Raw genomic sequence first — 22417 nt, 5'->3', positions numbered from 1 at the left:
AGAAAATTGGTTAATCATTCAAACCTTCTATAATGGACTTCATTACAACACAAAGATGACCATCGACGTTGCCGCAGGCGGTGCTCTGATGAACAAACCTTATCCTGAAGCTAGTGCCCTCATCGAAGATATGGCTCAAAACCATCAATCATGGGGAGTCGAACGAGCGATAGTTGAGAAGAAGGAAGCCCAAGGAGGAGTGCATGAACTAAGCTCTATAGACATGATGCAAGCTAAAATGGACGCATTAGCCCTCAAAGTCGAGCATATGTGCATAAACCTGAATACTGTAGCCGCAGTTTCGTCGGATTGTGAGATATGTGGAACCAAAGGACACCAATCTGCAGAATGCAGTCTATTAAACGAAACCCACTCTGAGAAAGTGAACTACACCCAAGGGAACCCATATTCGAATACCTATAACCCTGGATGGAGGAATCACCCGAACTTCTCCTATAAAAACAATAACCCTATCCAAAATAATGCACCTCCGAGACCTAGTTATCAAGCCCCTAGATCAAATCAACCTATGAAACCTGTGCCACCAAAGCCGAGCCTTGAGAAAATTATGGAAAATTTTATCACCGCTCAAACCCAACAAAACAAGGAGTTCATGAACCAAAACATTCATGTTAACGAATTGATTACTCAGTTAGGAACCAAGGTTGACCAAATAGTTACTCATACCAAGATGCTTGAAACCCATATCTCTCAGGTAGCCTTAAACCAAGCCCCTCAGACTACTCCTGGAGGACAATTCCCTAGACAACCTCAACAAAATCCGAGAGGACAAGCCAATGACATTACCCTACAAAGTGGGAACGCTTATGATGAGCCACCAAACCCTAGATTGAGTGAACCAGAAACTTCTAAGGAATGTACCAAACCCATAGACGAAGTAAAGGAACCAGAGGAACCTGAAAACCAGGAAGGTCGAGAAAAAGGAGAAGAGCCTAAAGATAAAACTTACGTACCACCCCCCCCCCCCCCCCATATAAACCACCTATACCATATCCGCAAAGACTCAAACAAACCCAGATCAATAAACAGTATCAAAAATTTATTAAAGTTATAGAAAAACTTCATGTAGAAATCCCTTTCACAGAAGCCATCACCCAAATACCTTCTTATGCAAAGTTTCTCAAAGACATCCTTACCAACAAACGTAGACTTGACGATCCGAAGCCTTTGGAATGTAATGCTATTTCCGAGGAAAAATTAGCAAAAAAAGATAAAGATCCTGGAAATTTCTCCATTCCTTGCCTTTTGGGTAATCATGTCATCGAAAAAGCTTTTCTAGACTTAGGAGCTAGTGTAAGCCTAATGCCTTTAGCAATTTGTGAGAGGTTAAACTTAGGAGAATTACAGCCCACTAAGATGTCACTTCAGTTAGCCGATAGATCTGTTAAATATCTGATAGGCATTTTAGAAGATGTTCCTGTTAGGATAGGTCAGTTATTTATCCCTACTGATTTTGTTGTCATGGACATCAAAGAGGACAGTGATATACCAATCCTTCTAGGTAGACCATTCTTATCGACTGCAGGAGCCATAATAGATGTCAAGAAAGGAAAGTTGACATTTGAGGTAGGTGACGAGAAAATAGAATTTATACTTTTGAAATTTCTTATGGAACCTGTGATGGGAGACTCGTGTTATGCCTTAGATATCATTGATGAATGTGTTAGAGAATTAGAACAAAAAGAAATTATAAAAACAATCAAGTTACCATCAACTCTCATAAGGGAAGATGATGACTTTAAGAAACCCTACATCGATGATAACCTTTACGAATGTTTATCCCTTACTCCAGATCCTATGCCCTGCCCTAAGAAACCAACCTTAAAACTTAAGGAACTGCCTAAGAACCTGAGATATGAGTTCCTCGATGAAAAGATGGATCGTCCAGTTATAGTTAGTGCTACCTTGAGCCAAGAGGAAACGAACCAACTTTTAGACGTTTTACGAAGATATCCCTCAGCCTTAGGATATAATATCTCTGACCTGAAAGGTATAAGCCCATTTGTATGCATGCATCGGATTTTGCTCGAAGAAGATTCAAAACCCTCCAGGGAACATCAGAGAAGAATAAACCCTATAATGAGTGATGTTGTTAAAAAGGAAGTTCTTAAGTTACTTGAGGCAGGTATCATCTACCAGATCTCGGATAGTAAGTGGGTGAGCCCTGTGCATGTAGTACCTAAAAAGGGAGGCATCACAGTCGTGCAAAACGATAAAGGCGAACATGTAGCAAAACGTTTAGAAGGAGGATGGCGGATGTGTATAGATTATAGAAAATTTAATAAAGCAACTAGGAAGGATCATTTCCCTTTACCATTTATAGACCAAATGTTGGAGCGTCTAGCCAGACACTCTTACTTCTGCTATCTAGATGGATACTCTGGATTCTTCCAAATACCTATCCACCCCGAAGATCAAGAAAAAACTACCTTTACATGCCCTTATGGAACTTTTGCCTACAGACGAATGTCATTCGGCCTCTGTAATGCCCCAGCTACTTTCCAACGCTGCTTGCAGATTACCTAGATGGTATCATGGAAGTGTTTATGGATGATTTCTCGGTTTGCGGATTTGATTTCCGTAATTGTCTTGCTAACCTTGAGAAAATCCTGGAGAGATGCGTGAAGGTGAACCTCGTGCTGAACTGGGAAAAATGTCATTTCATGGTAACCGAAGGAATAGTTTTAGGACATATAGTTTCCGAAAAAGGTATAGAGGTAGATAAAGCTAAAATAGAAGTTATAGAAAACCTAAAACCACCAAAAACCATCAGAGAAGTCCGAAGCTTTCTTGGACATGCTGGATTCTACCGGCGTTTTAAGGACTTCTCCAAAATAACCAAACCTTTAACTGGACTTTTAATGAAAGATGCTGAATTCATTTTCGATGAAAAATGTAATGACGCATTTAATCTTTTAAAGCAAGCGTTAGTATCGGCACCCATTATGAAACCACCTGATTGGTCAGAATCTTTTGAGATAATGTGCGATGCTAATGATTATGCAGTTGGAGCCGTTCTAGGACAAAGGAAAGATAAAAAAATTACATGCCATTTATTATGCTAGTAGAACCCTAGATGCTGCCCAACTTAACTACGCAACAACTGAAAAAGAATTACTCGTTGTAGTTTTCGCTATAGACAAATTTAGATCTTATCTAGTAGGAGCAAAAATTATAGTTTACACCGATCATGCTGCCATTCGTTACCTATTAAGTAAAAAAGATGCCAAGCCCAGGTTACTCCGATGGATTCTATTACTACAAGAGTTTGATTTAGACATAAGAGATAAAAAAAGGCACTGAAAATGTAGTAGCCGGTCACCTTTCTAGGCTAGAACATCTAAAACCAGAACTAGTACCCATAAATGATGATTTCACCTATGATAGACTGATAGCTAGAGTAGAAACCATTGAAGATAACCTAAGCCCTCATTGGCATCCCCAAAATTCCTTAGCAATAAGTAACGTACCCTGGTATGCATATTTCGTTAATTACCTAGTTGTTGATATAGTACCCCCTGATCTTGATTACCACCGCAAGAAGAAATTCTTCCACGATGTGAGAAACTTCTATTGGGACGAACCGCTCCTTTTCAAAAGGGGTAAAGATGGAATTTTTCGCCGTTGCGTTCCAGAAGAAGAGGTAAGTAATATTATCAAGCATTGTCATTCTGCACCCTATGGTGGACATACGAGCACCTCTAAGACATACGCCAAGATTCTTCAAGCTGGCCTATTCTGGCCTACCATGTGGCGTGATGTCTATGCTTGCATTGTCAAGTGTGATAGATGCCAACGCACTGGAAACATTTTAAGGCGTGATGAAATGCCTCTAAGAAACATTCAGGAAGTAGAACTCTTTGACGTATGGGGTATAGATTTCATGGGACCTTTCCCACCATCCTTAGGAAATAGGTATATCTTAGTAGTTGTAGACTATGTGTCTAAGTGGATTGAAGCTATAGCTGCACCCACAAATGACACTAGGGTAGTAATCAAACTATATAAAAACTATATATTCCCTAGATTTGGAACACCACGTTTAGTCATAAGCGATGGAGGATCACACTTTATATCGAGAATATTTGACAAACTTTTAAGAAAATATGGAGTTAGGCATATAGTAGCAACATCATACCATCCACAAACTAGTGGCCAAGTAGAAGTATCTAATAGGGAGATAAAACAAATCCTAGAGAAAATTGTTTCTATTTCTAGGAGAGACTGGTCTCAGAAGCTTCAAGAAGCATTATGGGCCTACAGAACCGCTTTCAAAACCCCTATAGGAACTACTCCTTATCAACTAGTTTATGGAAAATCCTGTCACTTACCATTCGAATTAGAGCATAAGGCTTATTGGGCCATTAAAACTTTGAATTTAGACTACCTAGCTGCTGGAGAAAAGCGTACCCTAGGCATTCATAAACTAGAAGAACTTAGGCAATCTGCCTACGAGAATGCAAAAATATATAAAGAAAGAACAAAAGCCTATCACGACAAAAGAATAGTAAAGAAAAACTTCAATATAGGCGATCCTGTTCTCCTTTTCAACTCTAGGTTACGACTCTTCCCTGGAAAGCTACGTTCAAGATGGACTGGTCCTTTCGAAGTATCCAAGATTCTGAGATCCGGAGTCGTGGAAATCAAGAACGAAACCTGTAGTCCATTCATTGCAAATGGACAAAGACTGAAGCTCTACGAAGGAGGAGACATTCCAGCATACTACTCAAGCCACACCCTGATTGATCCACCAATCCCTTCCACCACAGGTGTATAAATTCTAATCGTCAAGCTAATGACATTAACCAAGCGCTGCGTGGGAGGCAACCCATGGTTTTTCTTTCATTTTACTTTTTCGCATTTATTTCATTTTATTTTTATTTTATTTTATCATATTTTGCATTGAGACTAAAATTTGAATGGTTTGCACTTTCAGGATCACTATCTTAACTTTTACAGGATGCAGGATTTCAATGACATGCATGTGGCCTATAGAGAGAATGCTCAGAGAGAACGCTACATCGCTCTGTATCAGCGCCCTATGGCACCCACACATTATCCTGATCAGCACTGTATGGAGGCACTGGGTATCGAGCTGAGTATCTGATTCCTTAGCCACCAGCTTCACTGGGACGAGTTTGCTGATGACTTGAGTAACACCTACAGGAACCTGACATTGGAGTTCCTGAGTTCATTCGACTATGACCCATACTCTGGACTAGATGGGTATGTTTCTTTCAGGCTCTTTGGAGTTGAATACTCCTTCAGCCAGAAAGAGTTCAGCGACTTACTGGGTTTCCAGACCACTCCTGATGCTATCCCGAAGACACCTATGGGATATTTTCTGGGTAAGGAGGTTGAGAAGTTTTGGAGTAATATCTCAGGTGGCGGAAGCCAGGATCCATCTACGCAGCTATCTCATGTTATACATAACCCCGTCTTCAGATACTTTCAGATGATATTGGCACATTCCTTCCTGGGAAGACTGGATGCAGAGACACTACTGAGTGAAGAGGAGATCTTCCTATTATTTTGTGCATCCCAGTCTCGCCCAGTAGCGTGTGGGAACTTTTTATTATATAGTCTCAGCAGTATCTCCAGATCTACCGAAGGAGTCATCCATGTGGGCGGAATCATCACACAGATTGTTGTCGCTTTAGGTCTGTCTCGCAAGCTGTCACATCTCCGGATCTACTGTGGGTACACTACCATGGACATCGACTTCTGTTTGACCAGAGGGTTGATGAGGAGAGCCTCTTTCCACCCATGTCAGTTCCGATTGCTGGTCGACAGCGAGGCTATCCATTATTTCACACTGCCAAATCCTATGATGACCAGTGTGCATGATCCAGCGAATTGGAGTTATGCTCTGAAGGGCCAGGGAGAGACCGTCGAGGAGCCGAGATCACCACCCATTGCTGAATACATGCCTACACCACCATCTCCCAGAATCACTATTTTCTCTAATAATCTTTCATTGCAGATCCCCGATATCCGCACCCAGATTGCTCAGTGTCGTAGAGAGATCGCATAGCTTAAACAGGAGGTGACTGACCTCACTTTACAGATGGGAGTGTCTGATCTCACCCATCCTACTGAAGCCGACTTTCTATATCAGGAGATCGCAAAGCTCAGGCAGGAGGTAGCCATGCTCCGTGGAGCCTCTCAGGAAGACGACATCCCCACTACATGATCTTACCATTTCATCCTATTTTATCTCTTTTTTATATTTCTCGTATTTACATAACCCATCTTATATTATCGCATTTAGAATATTATATAAACTACATCTATACATCGATATTTCTATTTTTATCTATATATGTCTTATGTTTGTTTTATTTGCATTTTAATTTTTCAGTTATTTATTTATTTATTAGTCTAATATTTAATTTTTATTTCATTTTTATTTTTATTTTTTTTGTTCTTACTTTTATAAAATTATGCAAGTCAACTATACTAGGAAATCACAAGACAAATGCTATCCGGACCCCTCAAAGCCAAAAGACAAGAGAAGCCCAAGCCAAATGACCAAAATCTGGCCCAACCAGACTTTGCCTTGTGGCGCCCGCCATAGACCCTGTGGCGCCCGCCACAGCGTCTGTAAAAGGTCGGGGCAGAACCCCTTCCTTCACCATTTTCACACGTTACAACCTTCCAAACCCATTTTTTCACCTTGGAAAAACATCCTTGAACCCACAAAAAGCTCATACTTTTCTAACCACCACACCGTACAAATCATTTTTCCGATTTCCATTTTCATTTTCATCCGTCGGATTTCGTAAAAATCCAACCTTTTCACATTCCACTTCATCTTCTTCGTCACTTTTCAAGAGCTACACAAATGGAGTTTAACGGATTCATTCTTCGAGGAGGGAAACCGGGGGATAGACAAAGAAAAATTATCGAACGGTTGCAAAATCGGGAAATCCTCCCGACAAGGTATGTTGACAAAAATTGTCTCTACACTTTAGGTATCTATCATAGCATATTTCATTTATTAGATAACTTAGGTTTGCATGATTTCTTTTCCAACAAAGAACCCACCTATGAGCGATTGACAATTGAATTCTTGAGTTCCTTAATTTATATTTTCAACCCTAACACTGCTAGCACAGTTGGTACTATCAGATTTAGAATGTTTGCTGTTGAATATGAATTCAGTACCGACGAACTAGCCAGCTTGTTAGGAATCCCTCATTGGGACGGTGCTATTTGTGAGGCCCCTTTGGATTCGGAGTGGTCAGTTGAGGTATTTTCCTTCTGGGAGCGTCTGTCAAGCACTTCCATCAACTCTTTTGAAGGAGTTCTTGCCTCAACTATCCATAACCCGACCATCAGAGTTTTTAGATATCTGTTGGCATGCACTATTTTTGGCCGGGAGAATCCAAATAAGGTTAATGCTAGAGAGCTTCTATTTTTGCAAGGAAGCCTCACAAATAGACGAATTAATTTGATCTCGTTCATGCTTGCTCATATGACCTTAACTTTGAATAAAACGGGACCGATTTCTTTTGGTGGATTGATTACATCTATTGCTCTGGCGCTTAACCTGAACAATGAGATGGCTACCCTAGACCCCTTACCTCCTGGCACAATTAACCTAAAATTTCTGAGAGACATGAAATTGTGCCGTTTGAGGAGAGAAGGAGGCTATATGCTTATGGTTCATGGTGTAGCCATCCCATCTGTTGTTTTACCGTGCACTAGACGTACAGATGTACGAGATGAAAGGAATTGGACCTACACTTTAGATGCTCCACCTGTTTTGGGTCCTCTTCCTCCTAAGATTCCTGATGAGGCAGGACATGACACTGATGATGAATATGATCGGAGAGAGAGATCTCCCGTACCCCGTGTGTCCCCCCATCATCCTTCACCATCAGTACCATCTTCTTCTTCTGCAGGTACCACTCCTGGCTTTTATATTACGGAGGAGATGTGGCGTGACCACATGGCTAGAGAGCAGAGGCGTGGCGACCTACTCTCTACCATCCAACAACAGTTGGCGAATAACATGAGCTTCATGCAAGAGTCGCAGTGGAGGACAGATAGGTCCTACGACACTGTTCTACAGTCCCTGCAAACGATCACAGATACACAAGCCCGTCAGCAACACCACCACCGTCAGCACATGGCACTCATTGAAGCCATTCAAGGTTCCATTATGGGTAACCCTCGAGAGGTGAGGACCGCTCAGGATGCCCTGCAGGCGAGGATGGATCAGAGAGACCGTCGTCGTACCCGATCCCGTCGTCCACCTCAGGATGGCGAGGGCACTAGTGGTCAGTAATAGGTTGCCAGGTAACTCTTCCCTTATCTTATTTCGAAACATTGGGGACAATGTTCGATTCAAGTGTGGGAGGAGACTCTATCGTCTTTTCTTTATTACCTTTCTCGTTTCTTTTCCTTTATCGTTTTATCTTTGCTGTTTTTAGATAGTTTATTTCCTTTTAGTTGTTTATTTTGCTTTTTAGTATAATGCATGAGTCTGACGAGTCACCAAATATAGTAGATCTTTAGTACAATCCTACCTCCCCATACCTTTAGCCCCACCGAAAATTTTTTGCAAAAGAAAATAGTGTTATTCTGAAAGTTTTCAGGTTTTAAAGACATGTTTTGAGTAAGGATGTCGTGACTTGGGAGAACTCTGTGAAACATCAGTATTATTTTAGCACCATAGACTTCGTAAATATAGGAACCACTCCCGAAACCCCATATACCATGGCCTTAATCATCATTTCCGTATAAGTCCTCAATAGTTTATCTCAGCAGTCAGCTTCGGCCTACGCATCCTCTACGTAGGGGACCGATGCAAATAAGTGAATGATCCAGAAAAACAAAAAAAATAAAAAAAAGCAAAAAGGCAACTCCGGTATAGGTGACCCTCACAAAGTCATTTAAACCAAAGAATTGTAAAAATTTGCTACAAAAAGAAAAAGAAAAAGAAAAACTTACCCACTGTTAGTTGGTTCAGAGGTATCTGGCACTGAACTCGGTAGGGCGGATTACGACCCGATCCCCCACAACTACAGTTGGGTCCAATAAAAAGGTTTACACATATTTATGTGCCAGAAACCCCATGCTCAGATCATAATCACTAACAGGCCACTCTACTATGAAGCATGTATGGATAACGGGCTTAATGTGATTGCGCCTGAATGAAAAGGACACAAAAAGAGATGAAGAGCCAGGCCTAGGTATTGTGGGATAATATGGGTTGGTTAATATAGGAATGAAGTTTATGTCCGTATTTGCGGATTAGTGTCATCATGATACCCTTAGTTCACTCAGTTAGTACCTATCACTGCATCCCGACTTGAACTTAGAATTTTTACCTGAAGCACTCGTTTACACAAAATTTTCTTTTATGAGCTTTTTAATGTTTTGCTTGAGGACAAGCAAAGGTTTAAGTGTGGGAGAGTTTGATAACACTGAAATTTACCGTATTTTCGACTCCGATTTCACATGCATTCTAGTTGTTTTATTGTTATTTTGTTGTGTTATTGCTATGTTTTCCTTTGTTTTCAGGTTTTTACTTTAATCGGAGCCCCGATCGAGAAAAGGAGTGAAAAAGAGCTAAAAACCCTAAAATTCAGCATTTTGTACTTGTGGCCTACCCCATGGCTGGCGCCATAGACCTTGCCATGACGTGTCCAAGCCCAACTTCCCTCAACTTCCATGTTCCCCACTACTTCCACTAAGGTGCCTCACATTAGCCTTGTGGCGGGCGCCATGGCCTTGTGGCGGGCGCCACAAGAGAAAAAGTTTTCCCTCCCATTTTCAAGTTGAAGGGCATCCTTGTCATTTCCATCTTTTTACTTGCTTATAAATAGAAACTCGAAATCACTTTTACAATCATCCAAACTTAGAGCAGAGGCAAACTCATAGCAACTTTGTTTCACTTAGGCATATATTCAGTATTTTAAAGTGGTAATCACTTCGCATTGGAGTGTTACCACAATTGTGTAATCGAGTCTGTGATAGAGTCTGTAATCGAGTTTGGAGCACTTTGGAAGGAAGTTAATCCTGCCGCCATTTTCATTTCCGCTTTGCAACTTATTCAACCCTCCAATTGGAGCAGGTTTTTATTACTTGTCTTTATCTTATTTATTTTCTCGCACTCGCTTTAAATTAATAATTTCCTCGCACTTGCTTTAAATTATTTATTTTCCCGCACTCGCTTTACTTTATTTATTTTCCCGCACTCGCTTTACTTTATTTATTTCTCGCACTCGCTTTACTTTATTTATTTCCTCGCACTCGCTTTAAATTATTTATTTCCTCGCACTCGCTTTACATTATTTATTTCCTCGCACTCGCACTACTTTATTTACTTTCCGCACTCGCACTACTTTTATTTAAATTAATGCACGTTTACTTTATCATGTCTAACTAAATTTATAAGGTTAGAATGTAAGGATCGCAATTGACCCGATAATCCGTACAATTGTTAGTAGAAACACTTAAGGGCTATTTTAACTTTCAACTTAAGTTTTCCCGCACTTCAATTCCGTTGGGTAAGATCGAAAGTCGTCCAACGTCTATCTAAACTTAATTGTTTTTAACTATTTCAAAAACAGCGAAAGCGCTTTGTTTAGTTCATTAGGAGTTTTTAACTTAAGAAGAAAAGAGATTTTAAAACTATTTTTGGACGCGTTTATAAGTTTAGAGTCTGGTTCGTGAGAACCTCTTTTGGTTAAGAAATCCAGGTTATAATACTTTTCAACTTAGTCAAGATACTATATTTCTTAAAAATAGGTTTACTACTCTAACGCAATGCGCGCCTTTTTATAAGTGATAATAAGAGGGTTTGATTAGGGAGTACAACTCGGTTCTAAATTCGCGAAAGCGACAGTTACTGTTAAATTAGTTCTTTTCAAAGTAGGAAACATTGCCCATAAGTAGCTCTATTAGCAAGTACTTGGATTATTAATTGATTACGTGATTTACATTCGATCCTGTCTTTATTAATTAATCTTTATTCAACATTTTACTTTTCATTGCACACTCCAAAAACACCTATTTTGATTACCTTTGATTAACACCATAACAATAGATAACGATAGATTGACACTTGGTCTCTGTGGATTTGACAATCTTTTATATTACTCTGACGCGTTCGTATACTTCCGAAACACCGCATCAACTATCATCCTAAGGATCCCTAGAAACTGCATCAGATGATCTGGCTATGGGTGCATACTTCCTTCGGATGCGTCAAATCTCGTACTCAAAGGATGTCTTCATCTGAGCCTTCTCGAGGACTGGCTGATTAACAATCTTCTTCCAAGCACCGGAAGGTTGAGGCATGCTAAAGGAAGATAGACCTTTTGGCTCTCTTTATATCTTCACTGTACGGTCTTCAAGAATCTCAATAAGTGCATCTTTGTCTTTCTACTCAAGCTGCAACTCTTCATGCTTTCGGCTCAAAGCATGGAACTGTTCTTCCCATATATATTTTTCTTGCTTCATCTTGATGAATTTATATTCCAACCCCCCTACATCTTGGTTAGGGAGTGTTGATGGCTCAGCCACAACCATAGATATAGGTCTTTCACAAGCGTACGACATCTTCAGCTTCAGAGCTCTCTTCTTCACCCAAATAGTGTAAGCTTCTAAAGCTACACAGTTTTATGGACCAAGCTCGGATCTTCCCTTCTAATGCACATTATGCCAAGCATGTATCATCCTCTGCTTCAAGTGTTGGGGATCTTTACCCTCTTTGTAAAACATACCCTATAACTGAGTGGTATTATGTTTATCTCTCAAGGGGAACCCAAGTTGACGACGAGCCAAAGCAGGGTTTAGTTGATTCCTCCTTGTGTACCAATGAGAGACACATTAGAGAATTCACCACAATTGTCAATAATGTCCACACTACTCAATGCAGAATCATATCAAACAATATCATCATTAGTGAGAGACATAAGTCTCTGAGACCACCATAGACATTGCTTGTTCTCCAAAAAAGCAGGGGTCTCAGGCAAGTGCAAAATAAACCACTTGTACAGAAGAGGAACGGAGCAGACAATAGTCCTACCTCCTTTAGAATTCCTCAAATGCAAAGAGAAATACATGTCACCCAACAGAGTAGGAACAGGATTCCCAATCAAGAATATTCTAATGGCATTAACATCAACAAAATCGTCAATGTTAGGGAGCAAGGCCAGACCATAGATGAGCAAAACAAAGATGGCTTAAAAAGCATCCATACTACCGGCTTGAGCAAAGACAATAGCTTTTCTAATGAGAAACTCAAAAGTCAACCCAAGAATACCTCCTTTCTTCACCAAATGAGCATCAATCTCATATTTCTTCAGATGAAAAGCTTCAGCTATAACATGAGATCTGGGAATCTCCTCCAATCCACTAAAAGGTACTTTGTCAGATATAGGTATTCCCAAGAGATGGGAATACTCCTCCAACATAGGTACAAGCTGATAATCGGGAAAAGTGAAGCATCAGTAGAGAGGATCATAGAACTGAACCAAAACACTCAGAAGTCCTTCAATCGCATTAGTAGATAACACAGACAAAAGCTTCCTATGACGTTGCTTGAAGTCCAAGCAATCTAATGCAAAGGATGACAACTTTCTTAGCTCTTTCAAATCAGGACATCTGAAACTGTACTTCTTAGTGTTCCTTCGTCCATAATGGTCTGAAAATATTTGCAAATAAGACCTCAGTTTCCTTGAAATTTATTTTCTTGTGATGAATGTTATGATGTGCATGTATGCATGAATGCAACAATCACAAACAAGGGATCACACACAAGGCAAACACAAACAAAGGTCAAGGGAAGGATCAAGTCATCATCAAGATCAATCATCCATTCAGGTGGATTACGGTTTTCACCTTATTAACACCCAAGTTCCATTGATATTGACAAGACTTGATCGGATCAACCGAGAATCAAAGGGTTTTTTGTGTGTCACGAGCATGGAGTCAGGTTAAGAACCATCCCAAAGGAGTGTATTAAGGATAAAAACCTGCAGATCATGTTCTATAAAAGTGCCTAGAGTCTTAATCCCATCTATAGGATATTACAGGTTAGGATGACTGACTCATCAACCTATAATATTCTCAAGAGAAACTCGTCTGAGTGTAGTATCACGTAACAACTGTTATCAAGTCTACAGCTGAACAGTTTCTGCACTACGTCCTAAATAGGCCAAGTTGGGTTAAATGTTCTACGGTCCTCAGCTTATCGGACCCCAAATCAGAGAAAATAATGTCTATCCACAAATGACTTGTGTGACATCAGTAACTTCAAAAGGGTATCCACTGAGCATATGGGTCTCAAGCCAACGTGTTAAGGACTACTTCACACAAGTTGAACATGATTATACCATCCTCCTATCTTAATTGCACTCAAGTTCGGGTTAGAACTTATCTTACCACACAGAGATCACCAAGCACAACAGACAGATTATATCACACAAATAATATACAAACGTAAAATATACACATATATACACACAAAAAATAGGCTAAACCCACTGAGGACTATTCCTCAGCAGAGTCGCCACTTAATTTCTGTAGCGGAAAATTTATGACCATCAAGCTATGGATAAGCTTAACGACAATAAAACCAGAGGCGCCACCGCGCTTTTATTGTTTCCAAAGGAAAAAGGAAAATTACGAACAAAACCCAAAGATAAGAAGTTTTCAAATCAAAACTAATAAAATGTCAGAGATTACAAGTAAGGGGGTTGGTTACACAGAGGGAAGGTGCTAGCACCCAAAGTGTCATAGGTACTCCTAGGGAGCCCTTTTTTATGTGTGCATGTGTCTTTGGTATAAATGATTTTGATATAAAAAAATAGAGTGTGGGAATGAGAAAATAATTCATTGATTATATTTTTGTGTTTGAGAAGACCTTCGGTCTTATGCCTACGTACCAACATAAAAATGAGGGATCAAAACCTCGTAGTTCGTGGTAAAAATTTCAAATAAGTTGGTGAATTGCTTTTAACTAAAGTTAATAAGAGAAGGCACAAAGGGCCAAAAATTTGAATGGAGTTGTTAGTTCTTTTTGTATTTTGAAATTTTAAGTCAATATGATTAAGTTTATTTACAAGTTTGATTTAAGAAAGATTTTGAAAATTCAATGGCATAAGGCCAAAGTTTCTAATCATTAAAACAAAGTCTAAGTTTGAAATCACAAGCAAAGAAGTTTTTTAAAAGGGGGAGAGATTTTTAAATTAAAGAAGTGGGAGGAGATAAAGAGGCTATCCTAAGCACAAATTTAAAAGTTAAGAGTTGAAAAGATCTGACCAATGGGATGCAATCCAACAGACAAGAATGTCATATAGAAACCTATTTTACATTGGACTTTAATCAAGCAATAACCAATAAGCAATGAGTAATATCCAGACATCATGAAGATCAAGGCATCAAATAAAGATGGCCACATCCAAGCAAGCACTTCAATAGCTAACAGTCTTCATTGCTTCCCATGTATCAGATGAAATATTCCTTGATCAACTTAGAACAAAGCATCAAACACAAGATCAAAATAACAATTAAGCACAGAGATAGAGTAGCAGATGAACCTAAGAAATTCTCAAGTCTTGCATCATACGAAAGCATAGTTCAAAGTAGCTCAGTCTCAAGATATTGGCATTGGCCAAGTCCTTTTAGCACAGGGAATGTTGCCTAATCCTAAGTCCAAAAGTTCAGATCAAGTTCAACAATCCACCAGATGTTTTTTAGGGTTTTTTGTTGTTATTAGGTATTTTAAGTTCCTAAGACCATAAACAAAATCAAAACACAAAAAAAAATATATACAATCACAAGATATGACCCAAATGAGCAAAGTGAAAAGGACATAAACATAAACAAGTTAGATGAAATGTAAATGGCAATGGATGATAAAGGACTGAAATTTAAATTGCATAATAGTAAATGACTTGAACGTAAACCAATATTAATAAGACTTTGTCAAATGTTAGTCAAAAGTTAGTGGTGTTAGAGGTGATTTTTAATTGATTAAGTCATTCTTTGGAGAACACTCAACCATTCATTCACAAGTATGAATCCTTAAACCAAGACATCTTCCATGAGAAGGGCTCCAACTTCGATAATTTAACAAGTATGCCACTGGCTCCCATGAAAGGAAAAAAGGTCAAGTCTCCACCTAATGTCATGAAGAATGTGAGACTTACAATCTCACTTACTAGAATGTTATGCCTTGAGGGTCAAATTTAGCTCTATTTTAAGCAATCGTAATTGGACTTATGTAAAAGTCACAACTATCTGAGGTCGGGGAATAAAAATTTAGGTGTTAATGCATGTTAGAGATTTTGTATGAAGAACCAAACTTCTAAAACATACCACACACTAAAAGAAAAGTCAAAAGGGAGAGACCTATCTCAGTCATACTTATATTGATTCATCTGACACAAGGTCATTGATGAATCAATTAGCCTTTAGACATTAGAGATTTCATTAGTCAAATAAGGGAATGGGAAAGAATAGGGATGAAGATGAAGAGGGAAGGGAAGATAGAAATACAAGCTGGGTATCAGAATTCCCAGGTCCAAACGTGATGAACTCTTCAGCAGCGTGAACAATGAAACACCTTATCCTTCTCCAATTGCGCTCCTTGATTCTCGCCCTCACATCTTGAAATTTAATCAAAGTTTGAAGTAGAAATCAAATCCTATTGGGATGCATCCATCACGATCTTGAATCCATCGTTCACGTCCGAATTCCATTGAAGGTGAAGAGCAAATAGCGCACCAGAGGGAAACAAATCAAGTAATGCAGTTGAGCTAAGAGGCGTGGCAGAAAACTTATGGTGATTGAATTCCGGTGTGGTGAATCTCCGGTGGTTCAAAAGGTATCAAATTCTTGGATTTTCTTCGCTTCAATCTCTCTTCTTCTTTTCTGAGTTCTTGTGGTTGCGAATCTTTTTCCTTTGTTGTTGAGGATTATGTGGAGTGATAGTGAGGATTGGCGATATTGTGAGTTGAAGTTGGATGAGGGTGATAATGTAAAGGAACTGAAGCTCGGTGAGGGTTGGATCGAAGAGTTGGTTGAGGAAGTTTTTTTGCCAGGCTTTGTGAATAGTTCTGCTGGAGATTGAAGATTTGATTCAAGACTTTGTTATGGAGGGTTGTTGTTGAAGAATGCAGGAAGTTTTGTTGGAGATTGAAGGTTGGTTATTGGAGTCCAGGGTTGTGGATGGATTGGGAGTTATGTTAGAGAGTTGAGTGTGTTCTTGCAGGTTTTGTTATCAGTTAGCAGTTAAGGGTTTTGGAAATTCTCCCCCCTGAGTTGTTATCAGTTGGACCTTTTTGTTTATAATTGCAGGGTGCTATGAAGAGTTGAGGAATTCGGTTAGAGGGTGTTGGTTTGCTAACTGAATTGGACAGGTCTTGGTCAGGTTTGCTAACTGAATTGGGCAGGGTTAAATAGCTATGTTAGAATGAAGTTAGGTCAGATTTGGATTGAGGAAAATCTGTTAGCAGTTAAATCTGTTAGGAATTGCTTGGATGTTGTTAGTTAAAAGCAACATTTTTGTTAGATTAGCTTTTGGAAGTTTGTGTGTTATTTAAAATTATATATTTGTGAATTATGCATCTTTTGGAATGGACTGTTATGATGTATATGCTAGGAATGATGTTTGTACTGAATTGTTCTATGTTTTCCCTGTTGAATGATTGTGTTAATTACTCAACTGTTTTCTTGAGTTGGTGTGTAATGGTAATACTAGTTATGTTTGTGTTTGGCTGATTTACAAGGCCATGATGGGCCGTATGCTAATTAATGTTAGGGTTGTTATTTAACATGTTATGTTGTTCTGATGTAAATGGTTTTTGTTGGGATATTTCATGACTTGCACTGCCTATATAATTATGTGTAGTTTAGTGTTAATTTTCAAGTCTGGTTCGTGACTGAAAGGTTGTTGTTGTTACCTTGCTATTGTGGCCTTGCTTGGATATATGCCAATATTGGTATGCCATTGTGTTTTGGTTGGTTAGACGTAGGCTAGATTAATGGCTTGGTTTGGACTTGAAGAATGAACCTTGCTTGAATCATGAAACAACTTATGTGGTTTTAGATTTCTTTGTTTTGACTGCTGATTAATTGCAATTTCATGCCTTGTTTTTGCCATGTTTTGTAGGTCATGTATGCATGAAGGATGGTGGTTCATCAAGCTTGCAATTGAAAGCAACATGGGCCAAGAGAGACTCAAGGACCAAAGGTCAAAGAAATGGCTCTAGCATTAGAAATGGAACTTAAACTTAGGATCTTTTAGGATTTGATTGACTTTGGTAAAAGTTGACCAAAAAGTCAACTATTGACCAAAGTCAACATTTGGTCAACATTTCCATTTTTTGTAATTTCTCATGTTTTGGACATTTTTATGCTTTGTAATGAGATTTGAAGTTTTTTGAATGAAATGTATTGGTATGGAATGAATGGACTTGCATTGAATTTTGTATGCTTAATGGTTCTTGAAATGAACTTGAACTTGCCATGATAAACTTGAACATGTATGACTTGAATCAAATATGACCATGAATTATAATGGACTTAGAATCAAAGCAAAAGATCCAATGAATGAAACATGGGAGAATGACACATGACAACCTTTGAATGAACCATTAACATGACTCAAAAGACATAAGTGAATTGTGAGTGGACCAAAACCAAACCAATGGAAATGATGGATGGTACAAAGCATAGACGAACTTAAGCCTCAGCATGGACCAATGGACAATGAATGAACCCATGGACACAAAAATGAACAAAACCTAGATGTACCATGAAATAGGGCTTAAGCAAATATTCATGTACCAAGCAACATTGGCATGACAATACCAAGAGATGAACTTGAAATACAATGACCAGATGAAATAATAAAGCATAAACTAGGTACTTGAAACGACCATATGAAATAGGCCTAAGAAAGACGTGAACTTGGACTAGGCATAAATAAATGGTCATATGAAATGCTAGGGATGGATTGAATCAAGTGGAAGTTATGATGCCATGGAAATGGGCTTGAACCAATGAACATAGACAAGCTAGAGATGAACATGCAGGGCCATGAAGCGAATGCCAATCAAACCAAAGAAAACACATGAGAAAGTGGACATTGACTGGATCTTGACCAAGCAAGTGAAACATACACACCACGGGGTGATGATGGACCAATGAAAAGGGGTTAGGGACATACATAAGGAGTGATAGACATGAATTGGGGTTTAGGGACACCATGATCAAGTGAGGATCCCGAATTAGGGCTTTGTTTCACCAAGAAGCCACAGATGAATCACCAATGTTGGGCACAAAACACAAGCTTCAAGAGCTACCTCCAAATAGGGTTTGATTGATTGAGCCACCTTTAGATGCAGAGAAACCCTAGCTTCCACTAGGTGCAAGCACGAAGCTTGGAATCTAAGATACATGTCCTCTTGTATTGAATATGGATATGTAGATGATATGAATGATATGAAGATATGCAAAGGATTAGGGTTGGTGACCTAGTTTTTGCACCAGAGGCATGCCCAAGGGTTATTTTTGGCTTGGGGAGTAATATGGGTCGTAGAAGCTCCTTGGATTTTGTACCAAGTGAGATGATTTTGAGCGTAACTTGAGTTTCGTGACTCTAAATGAGACGCCGTTTGAAGCTTTAAAAAGCTAACGCACACAGATACCTCATGCTAGTGTTTGGTGAAAGTTTAAGTTGTAGTCATTTACCTACTGTAGGGATGTTTGGGATGACTTGTATTATTAGTTAGTGGATCGTTATGTTTACACAATTATGTGTTGTTATTTTGGTGAAGTAACATTAATAAATGTTTATGAAATTACCATTGTTGAGCCGTTGATGCCTTTTGTTGTTTATTGATGTTTTAGCATTGATTAATTGTTGCACATGACGAGTGATGTGTGTATAAATGGTGAGATGTGCTTGGTGATTCTTTTGGTGAACCTCTTGGTGAAAATGCATGTTACTTCAGTCCAGTTTTGGTATGCTCTGGTCATATGGTGAGGATCAGAAGCAAGTAGTCAGTTTCAGGTGGGGATCGGGGAAGCGTTATTTATGGTGATGGTAACGATTTGGTGTGCTCTAGTCCTATGGTATGGATCGGGAGAGAGATGAACCTGAGTGTTCATGAATGGTACCACATACATAATAAGTCATTTATGGAGTATATTGCATACGTGTTTGCATATGCAGTTGAACTTTCATGATGTTGTGGATTGGTTGAGAATATGCATATGTTATTATGATTGGTGTGGAAAGATGTTGTTGTCAATTATGTAATGAATGTGTGCTTGTTGTGTGTTCTCTATCTTAGCATTCTTTATACTATTTATATTGGTTTATTGTTTCTCACTCCCTTTGCTTTCATGTTATCCATCATGGACAACTTTTAGATACTAAGGAGTAGAGTTTGTTGTTGTAAGTGGAAGTTAGCTCATGAAGTTACTTTGTTTAGTTTTTGTTATTAGAACTCTTGCTCTGATTCTATAGCATCGAGGTCGGGAACGTTATTTGATTATTATATTTTGTTGGAGTTTAAATCTTTAATTGGTCCTATGTTGGAGTTGTTGAGAGTTTCTTGTGAGAACTCTGGTTTTTGAAAATATTTTATTTAAGTGGAATTTGAGACTAAATGTTTTGTTGTGACTGTTTCATTTAAATTGAAATATGAACGATACCGCTGCAATGATGCCCTAAGTGAAGGTGAGTGTGTGATGACAGGTGTTGATTGACGTTAGTAATTCCGCTCAAATGTTTTTTTTATTTTTAAATGTTTGTCTTATTAAAGGTTTTATCGTTGGCGACACCTTAGATTATCGTGTAATTCTTAAAATATAAGTTTTGGGGTTTATGGTGTTACATAATGGTATCAGAGCAAGTTTGTGCGTCCGAAAAGGTTTGTAATGATGTCAAGTCCCTAGTAGGAGACATGTGTGTGTACAATGTCGATGCATTGTTTCTTCTAATGTTTGTATAATGGTGTGCATAATGGCTGGAAGAAATGACTGCACTATTGCTAATGCTTTAGAGTCAATGGCTCGGGCACTCCACATACAACAAAATCAGGCAGGTGATGAGTTTTGTGGTTTAGGGAAGGTGCTTAGGTCTGGCTCCGAGAGATCAAGAAAATGTTTCGTGCGATGTCCTGTACTAAGGAACAAAAGATGTTGTTTGCTACTCACATGTTGCCTGAGAAAGCTGAGGACCGGTGAGATAATGCTTGCCAGAGACTATAAGTTGTTTGTGCTGAGATCACTTGGGTTGTGTTCAGGGTTCAATTCCTTGAGAAGTAATTTCCTGAAGATGTGCATAGCAAGAAGGAAATTGAATTCATTGAGCTTAAACAAGGCAATATGACGGTTGTTGAGTATGCTACGAAGTTTGAGGAACCTTTGAAGTTTTTCCCTTACTATAATGGTGATGTCATGGAAGGGTCTAAGTGCATTAAGTTTGAAAATGGACTATGACTTGAGATTAAGCATGGTATTGGCTACTAGGAGATTTGCAGGTTTCATACTTTAGTAAACAAGTGTAAGATTTATGATGAGGATAACATAACTCGTTTCGCTCACTACAAGAGTGTTAGTGAGAGGAAGGGAAAGAATTAGTATAGGAGGAAACCATACAGTGCTCCAGCTGACAAAGAAAAGCAGAGATATGCAAATGAGAAAAATCTAAGTGGGGGAGGGGGGGACTCCCACTTCTGTCAAGTGCTTCAAGTGTGGTGAGTTGAGCCACCGTGCTAATGAGTGCAAGAATAATGTTCTGATGTGTTTTACGTGTGGAAAGACGGGTCACCATGCGGTAGATTGTAGGAGTGATATGCCGATTTGTTATAACTGTGGCAAGTATGGTCATATCAGTACCAATTGTCAAAGTCCAAGAAAGCATAGTCTGAAGGGAAGGTATTTGCCTTGAGTGGGACAAAGACTACTAGTGTTGACCGTTTGATTTGAGGTACGTGTTTTATCAATAGTATTCCTTTGATTTCTAATATTGACACGGGTGTAAGACATTTGTTTGTTTCACTTGATTGTGTTGAGAGGTTAGGGTTGAAATTATCTTCTATGGATGGTAATATGATTGTTGATACCCCGACTCTATGTTCGGTAATCATGTCACAAGTTTGTTTGAATTGTCTACTTATTACCTATGGTAAGAAATTTGGCATAGACTTAGTGTGTTTACATTTGAAGAATCTTGATAGTATCCTTGGAATGAACTGGTTAGAGTTCAACCATGTTCATATAAACTATTTTGACAAGACGAAGTCATTTCCAAAGTTTGATGCAAGTAATGAGTTGTTTGTGTCTTCTAAGAAAGTGAATGAGTTTGTGAGTGATGATGCTATAATGTTTATGATATTAGCTTCTATGAAGGCTGAGAGTAAAGTTGTGATTAGTGAGTTTCCGGTGGTGAGTGACTTTTCGGAAGTTTTTCCAGATCATATCAGGCAATCGCCACCAGAGCGTGAAGTTGAGTTTACTATAGATTTAGTACTTGGTACTAGGTCGGTGTTGACGGATCCTTATATAATGTATACTTCAGAGTTGAGTGAATTGAATATGCAACTAGAAGATCTGCTTGAAAATAAGTTTTTTCGTCTGAGTGTTTCACCATGGGGTGCGCCGGTGTTGTTAGTGAAGAAGAAGGACGGTAGTATAAGGATATGTTTTGACTACCGACAGTTGAATAAAGTGACTATCAAGAACAAGTATCCACTTCCTAGGATTGATGATTTAATGGATCAGTTGGTAGGTGCTTGTGTGTTTAGCAAGATAAATTTGTGTACAGGTTATCATCGGATTCATGTGAAGCATGAAGATATTCTGAAGACTGCTTTCAGAACGAGGTATGGTCATTATGAGTATTCGGTAATGTAGTTTGGTATGTCTAATGCGCCTGGAGTGTTCATGGAGTACATGAATAGAATATTCCATCCGTACTTAGATCAGTTTATGATTGTATTCATCGATGACATCTGTAAGACCCCAATTTTGAACCTAAGATCCCTCATGTAATTCCATCACAAGCATTAGCATTGGGATCATACCTTGGCATCCTCCTTACCCCTCCTTCATTGGGTTTGTTTTGGGAGGGATCACCAAGTACTTTGTGATTGTATCATACTTGTATTTTATCATTTCACTAACCAAAATACCAAAAATATGTCTTTGCATTTGTCTAACTCTTTTGTAGGAAGGGCATGATTCCATTGATTCATCAAGTTCACATCTAGGGTTTGAGACCCTCATGAACAAAGAGCACAACCAAGAATTGATCCAAGAATGGTTATGAGCATTATATATGAGTCCCAATGTTCTCTATATATTATGTTAATCAAGTTTTCTTCAAGAGCTTGAGGGTGATTTGCCTTGGAAACCCTAG

The 22417-nt window shown here is 38.9% G+C and overlaps 1 protein-coding gene across 1 annotated transcript; it reads left to right on the top strand.

The window, feature by feature from the left end:
• Positions 1–20017: 20017 nt before the first annotated feature.
• Positions 20018–21912, top strand: LOC127103774 (uncharacterized). The gene is made up of 5 exons (XM_051041007.1): positions 20018–20125; positions 20819–20934; positions 21006–21103; positions 21203–21685; positions 21824–21912. Exons 1-5 carry the CDS (start codon positions 20018–20020, stop codon positions 21910–21912), a joined length of 894 nt encoding a protein of 297 aa, XP_050896964.1.
• Positions 21913–22417: the final 505 nt, after the last annotated feature.

The sequence above is a fragment of the Lathyrus oleraceus genome, chromosome 7 (genome assembly GCF_024323335.1).
Source record: "Lathyrus oleraceus cultivar Zhongwan6 chromosome 7, CAAS_Psat_ZW6_1.0, whole genome shotgun sequence".
In the NCBI taxonomy this organism is placed as follows: Eukaryota; Viridiplantae; Streptophyta; class Magnoliopsida; order Fabales; family Fabaceae; genus Lathyrus; species Lathyrus oleraceus.
The sequence above is the reverse complement of the archived record's forward strand: the minus strand, read 5'-3'. Positions and strand labels throughout refer to the sequence as shown.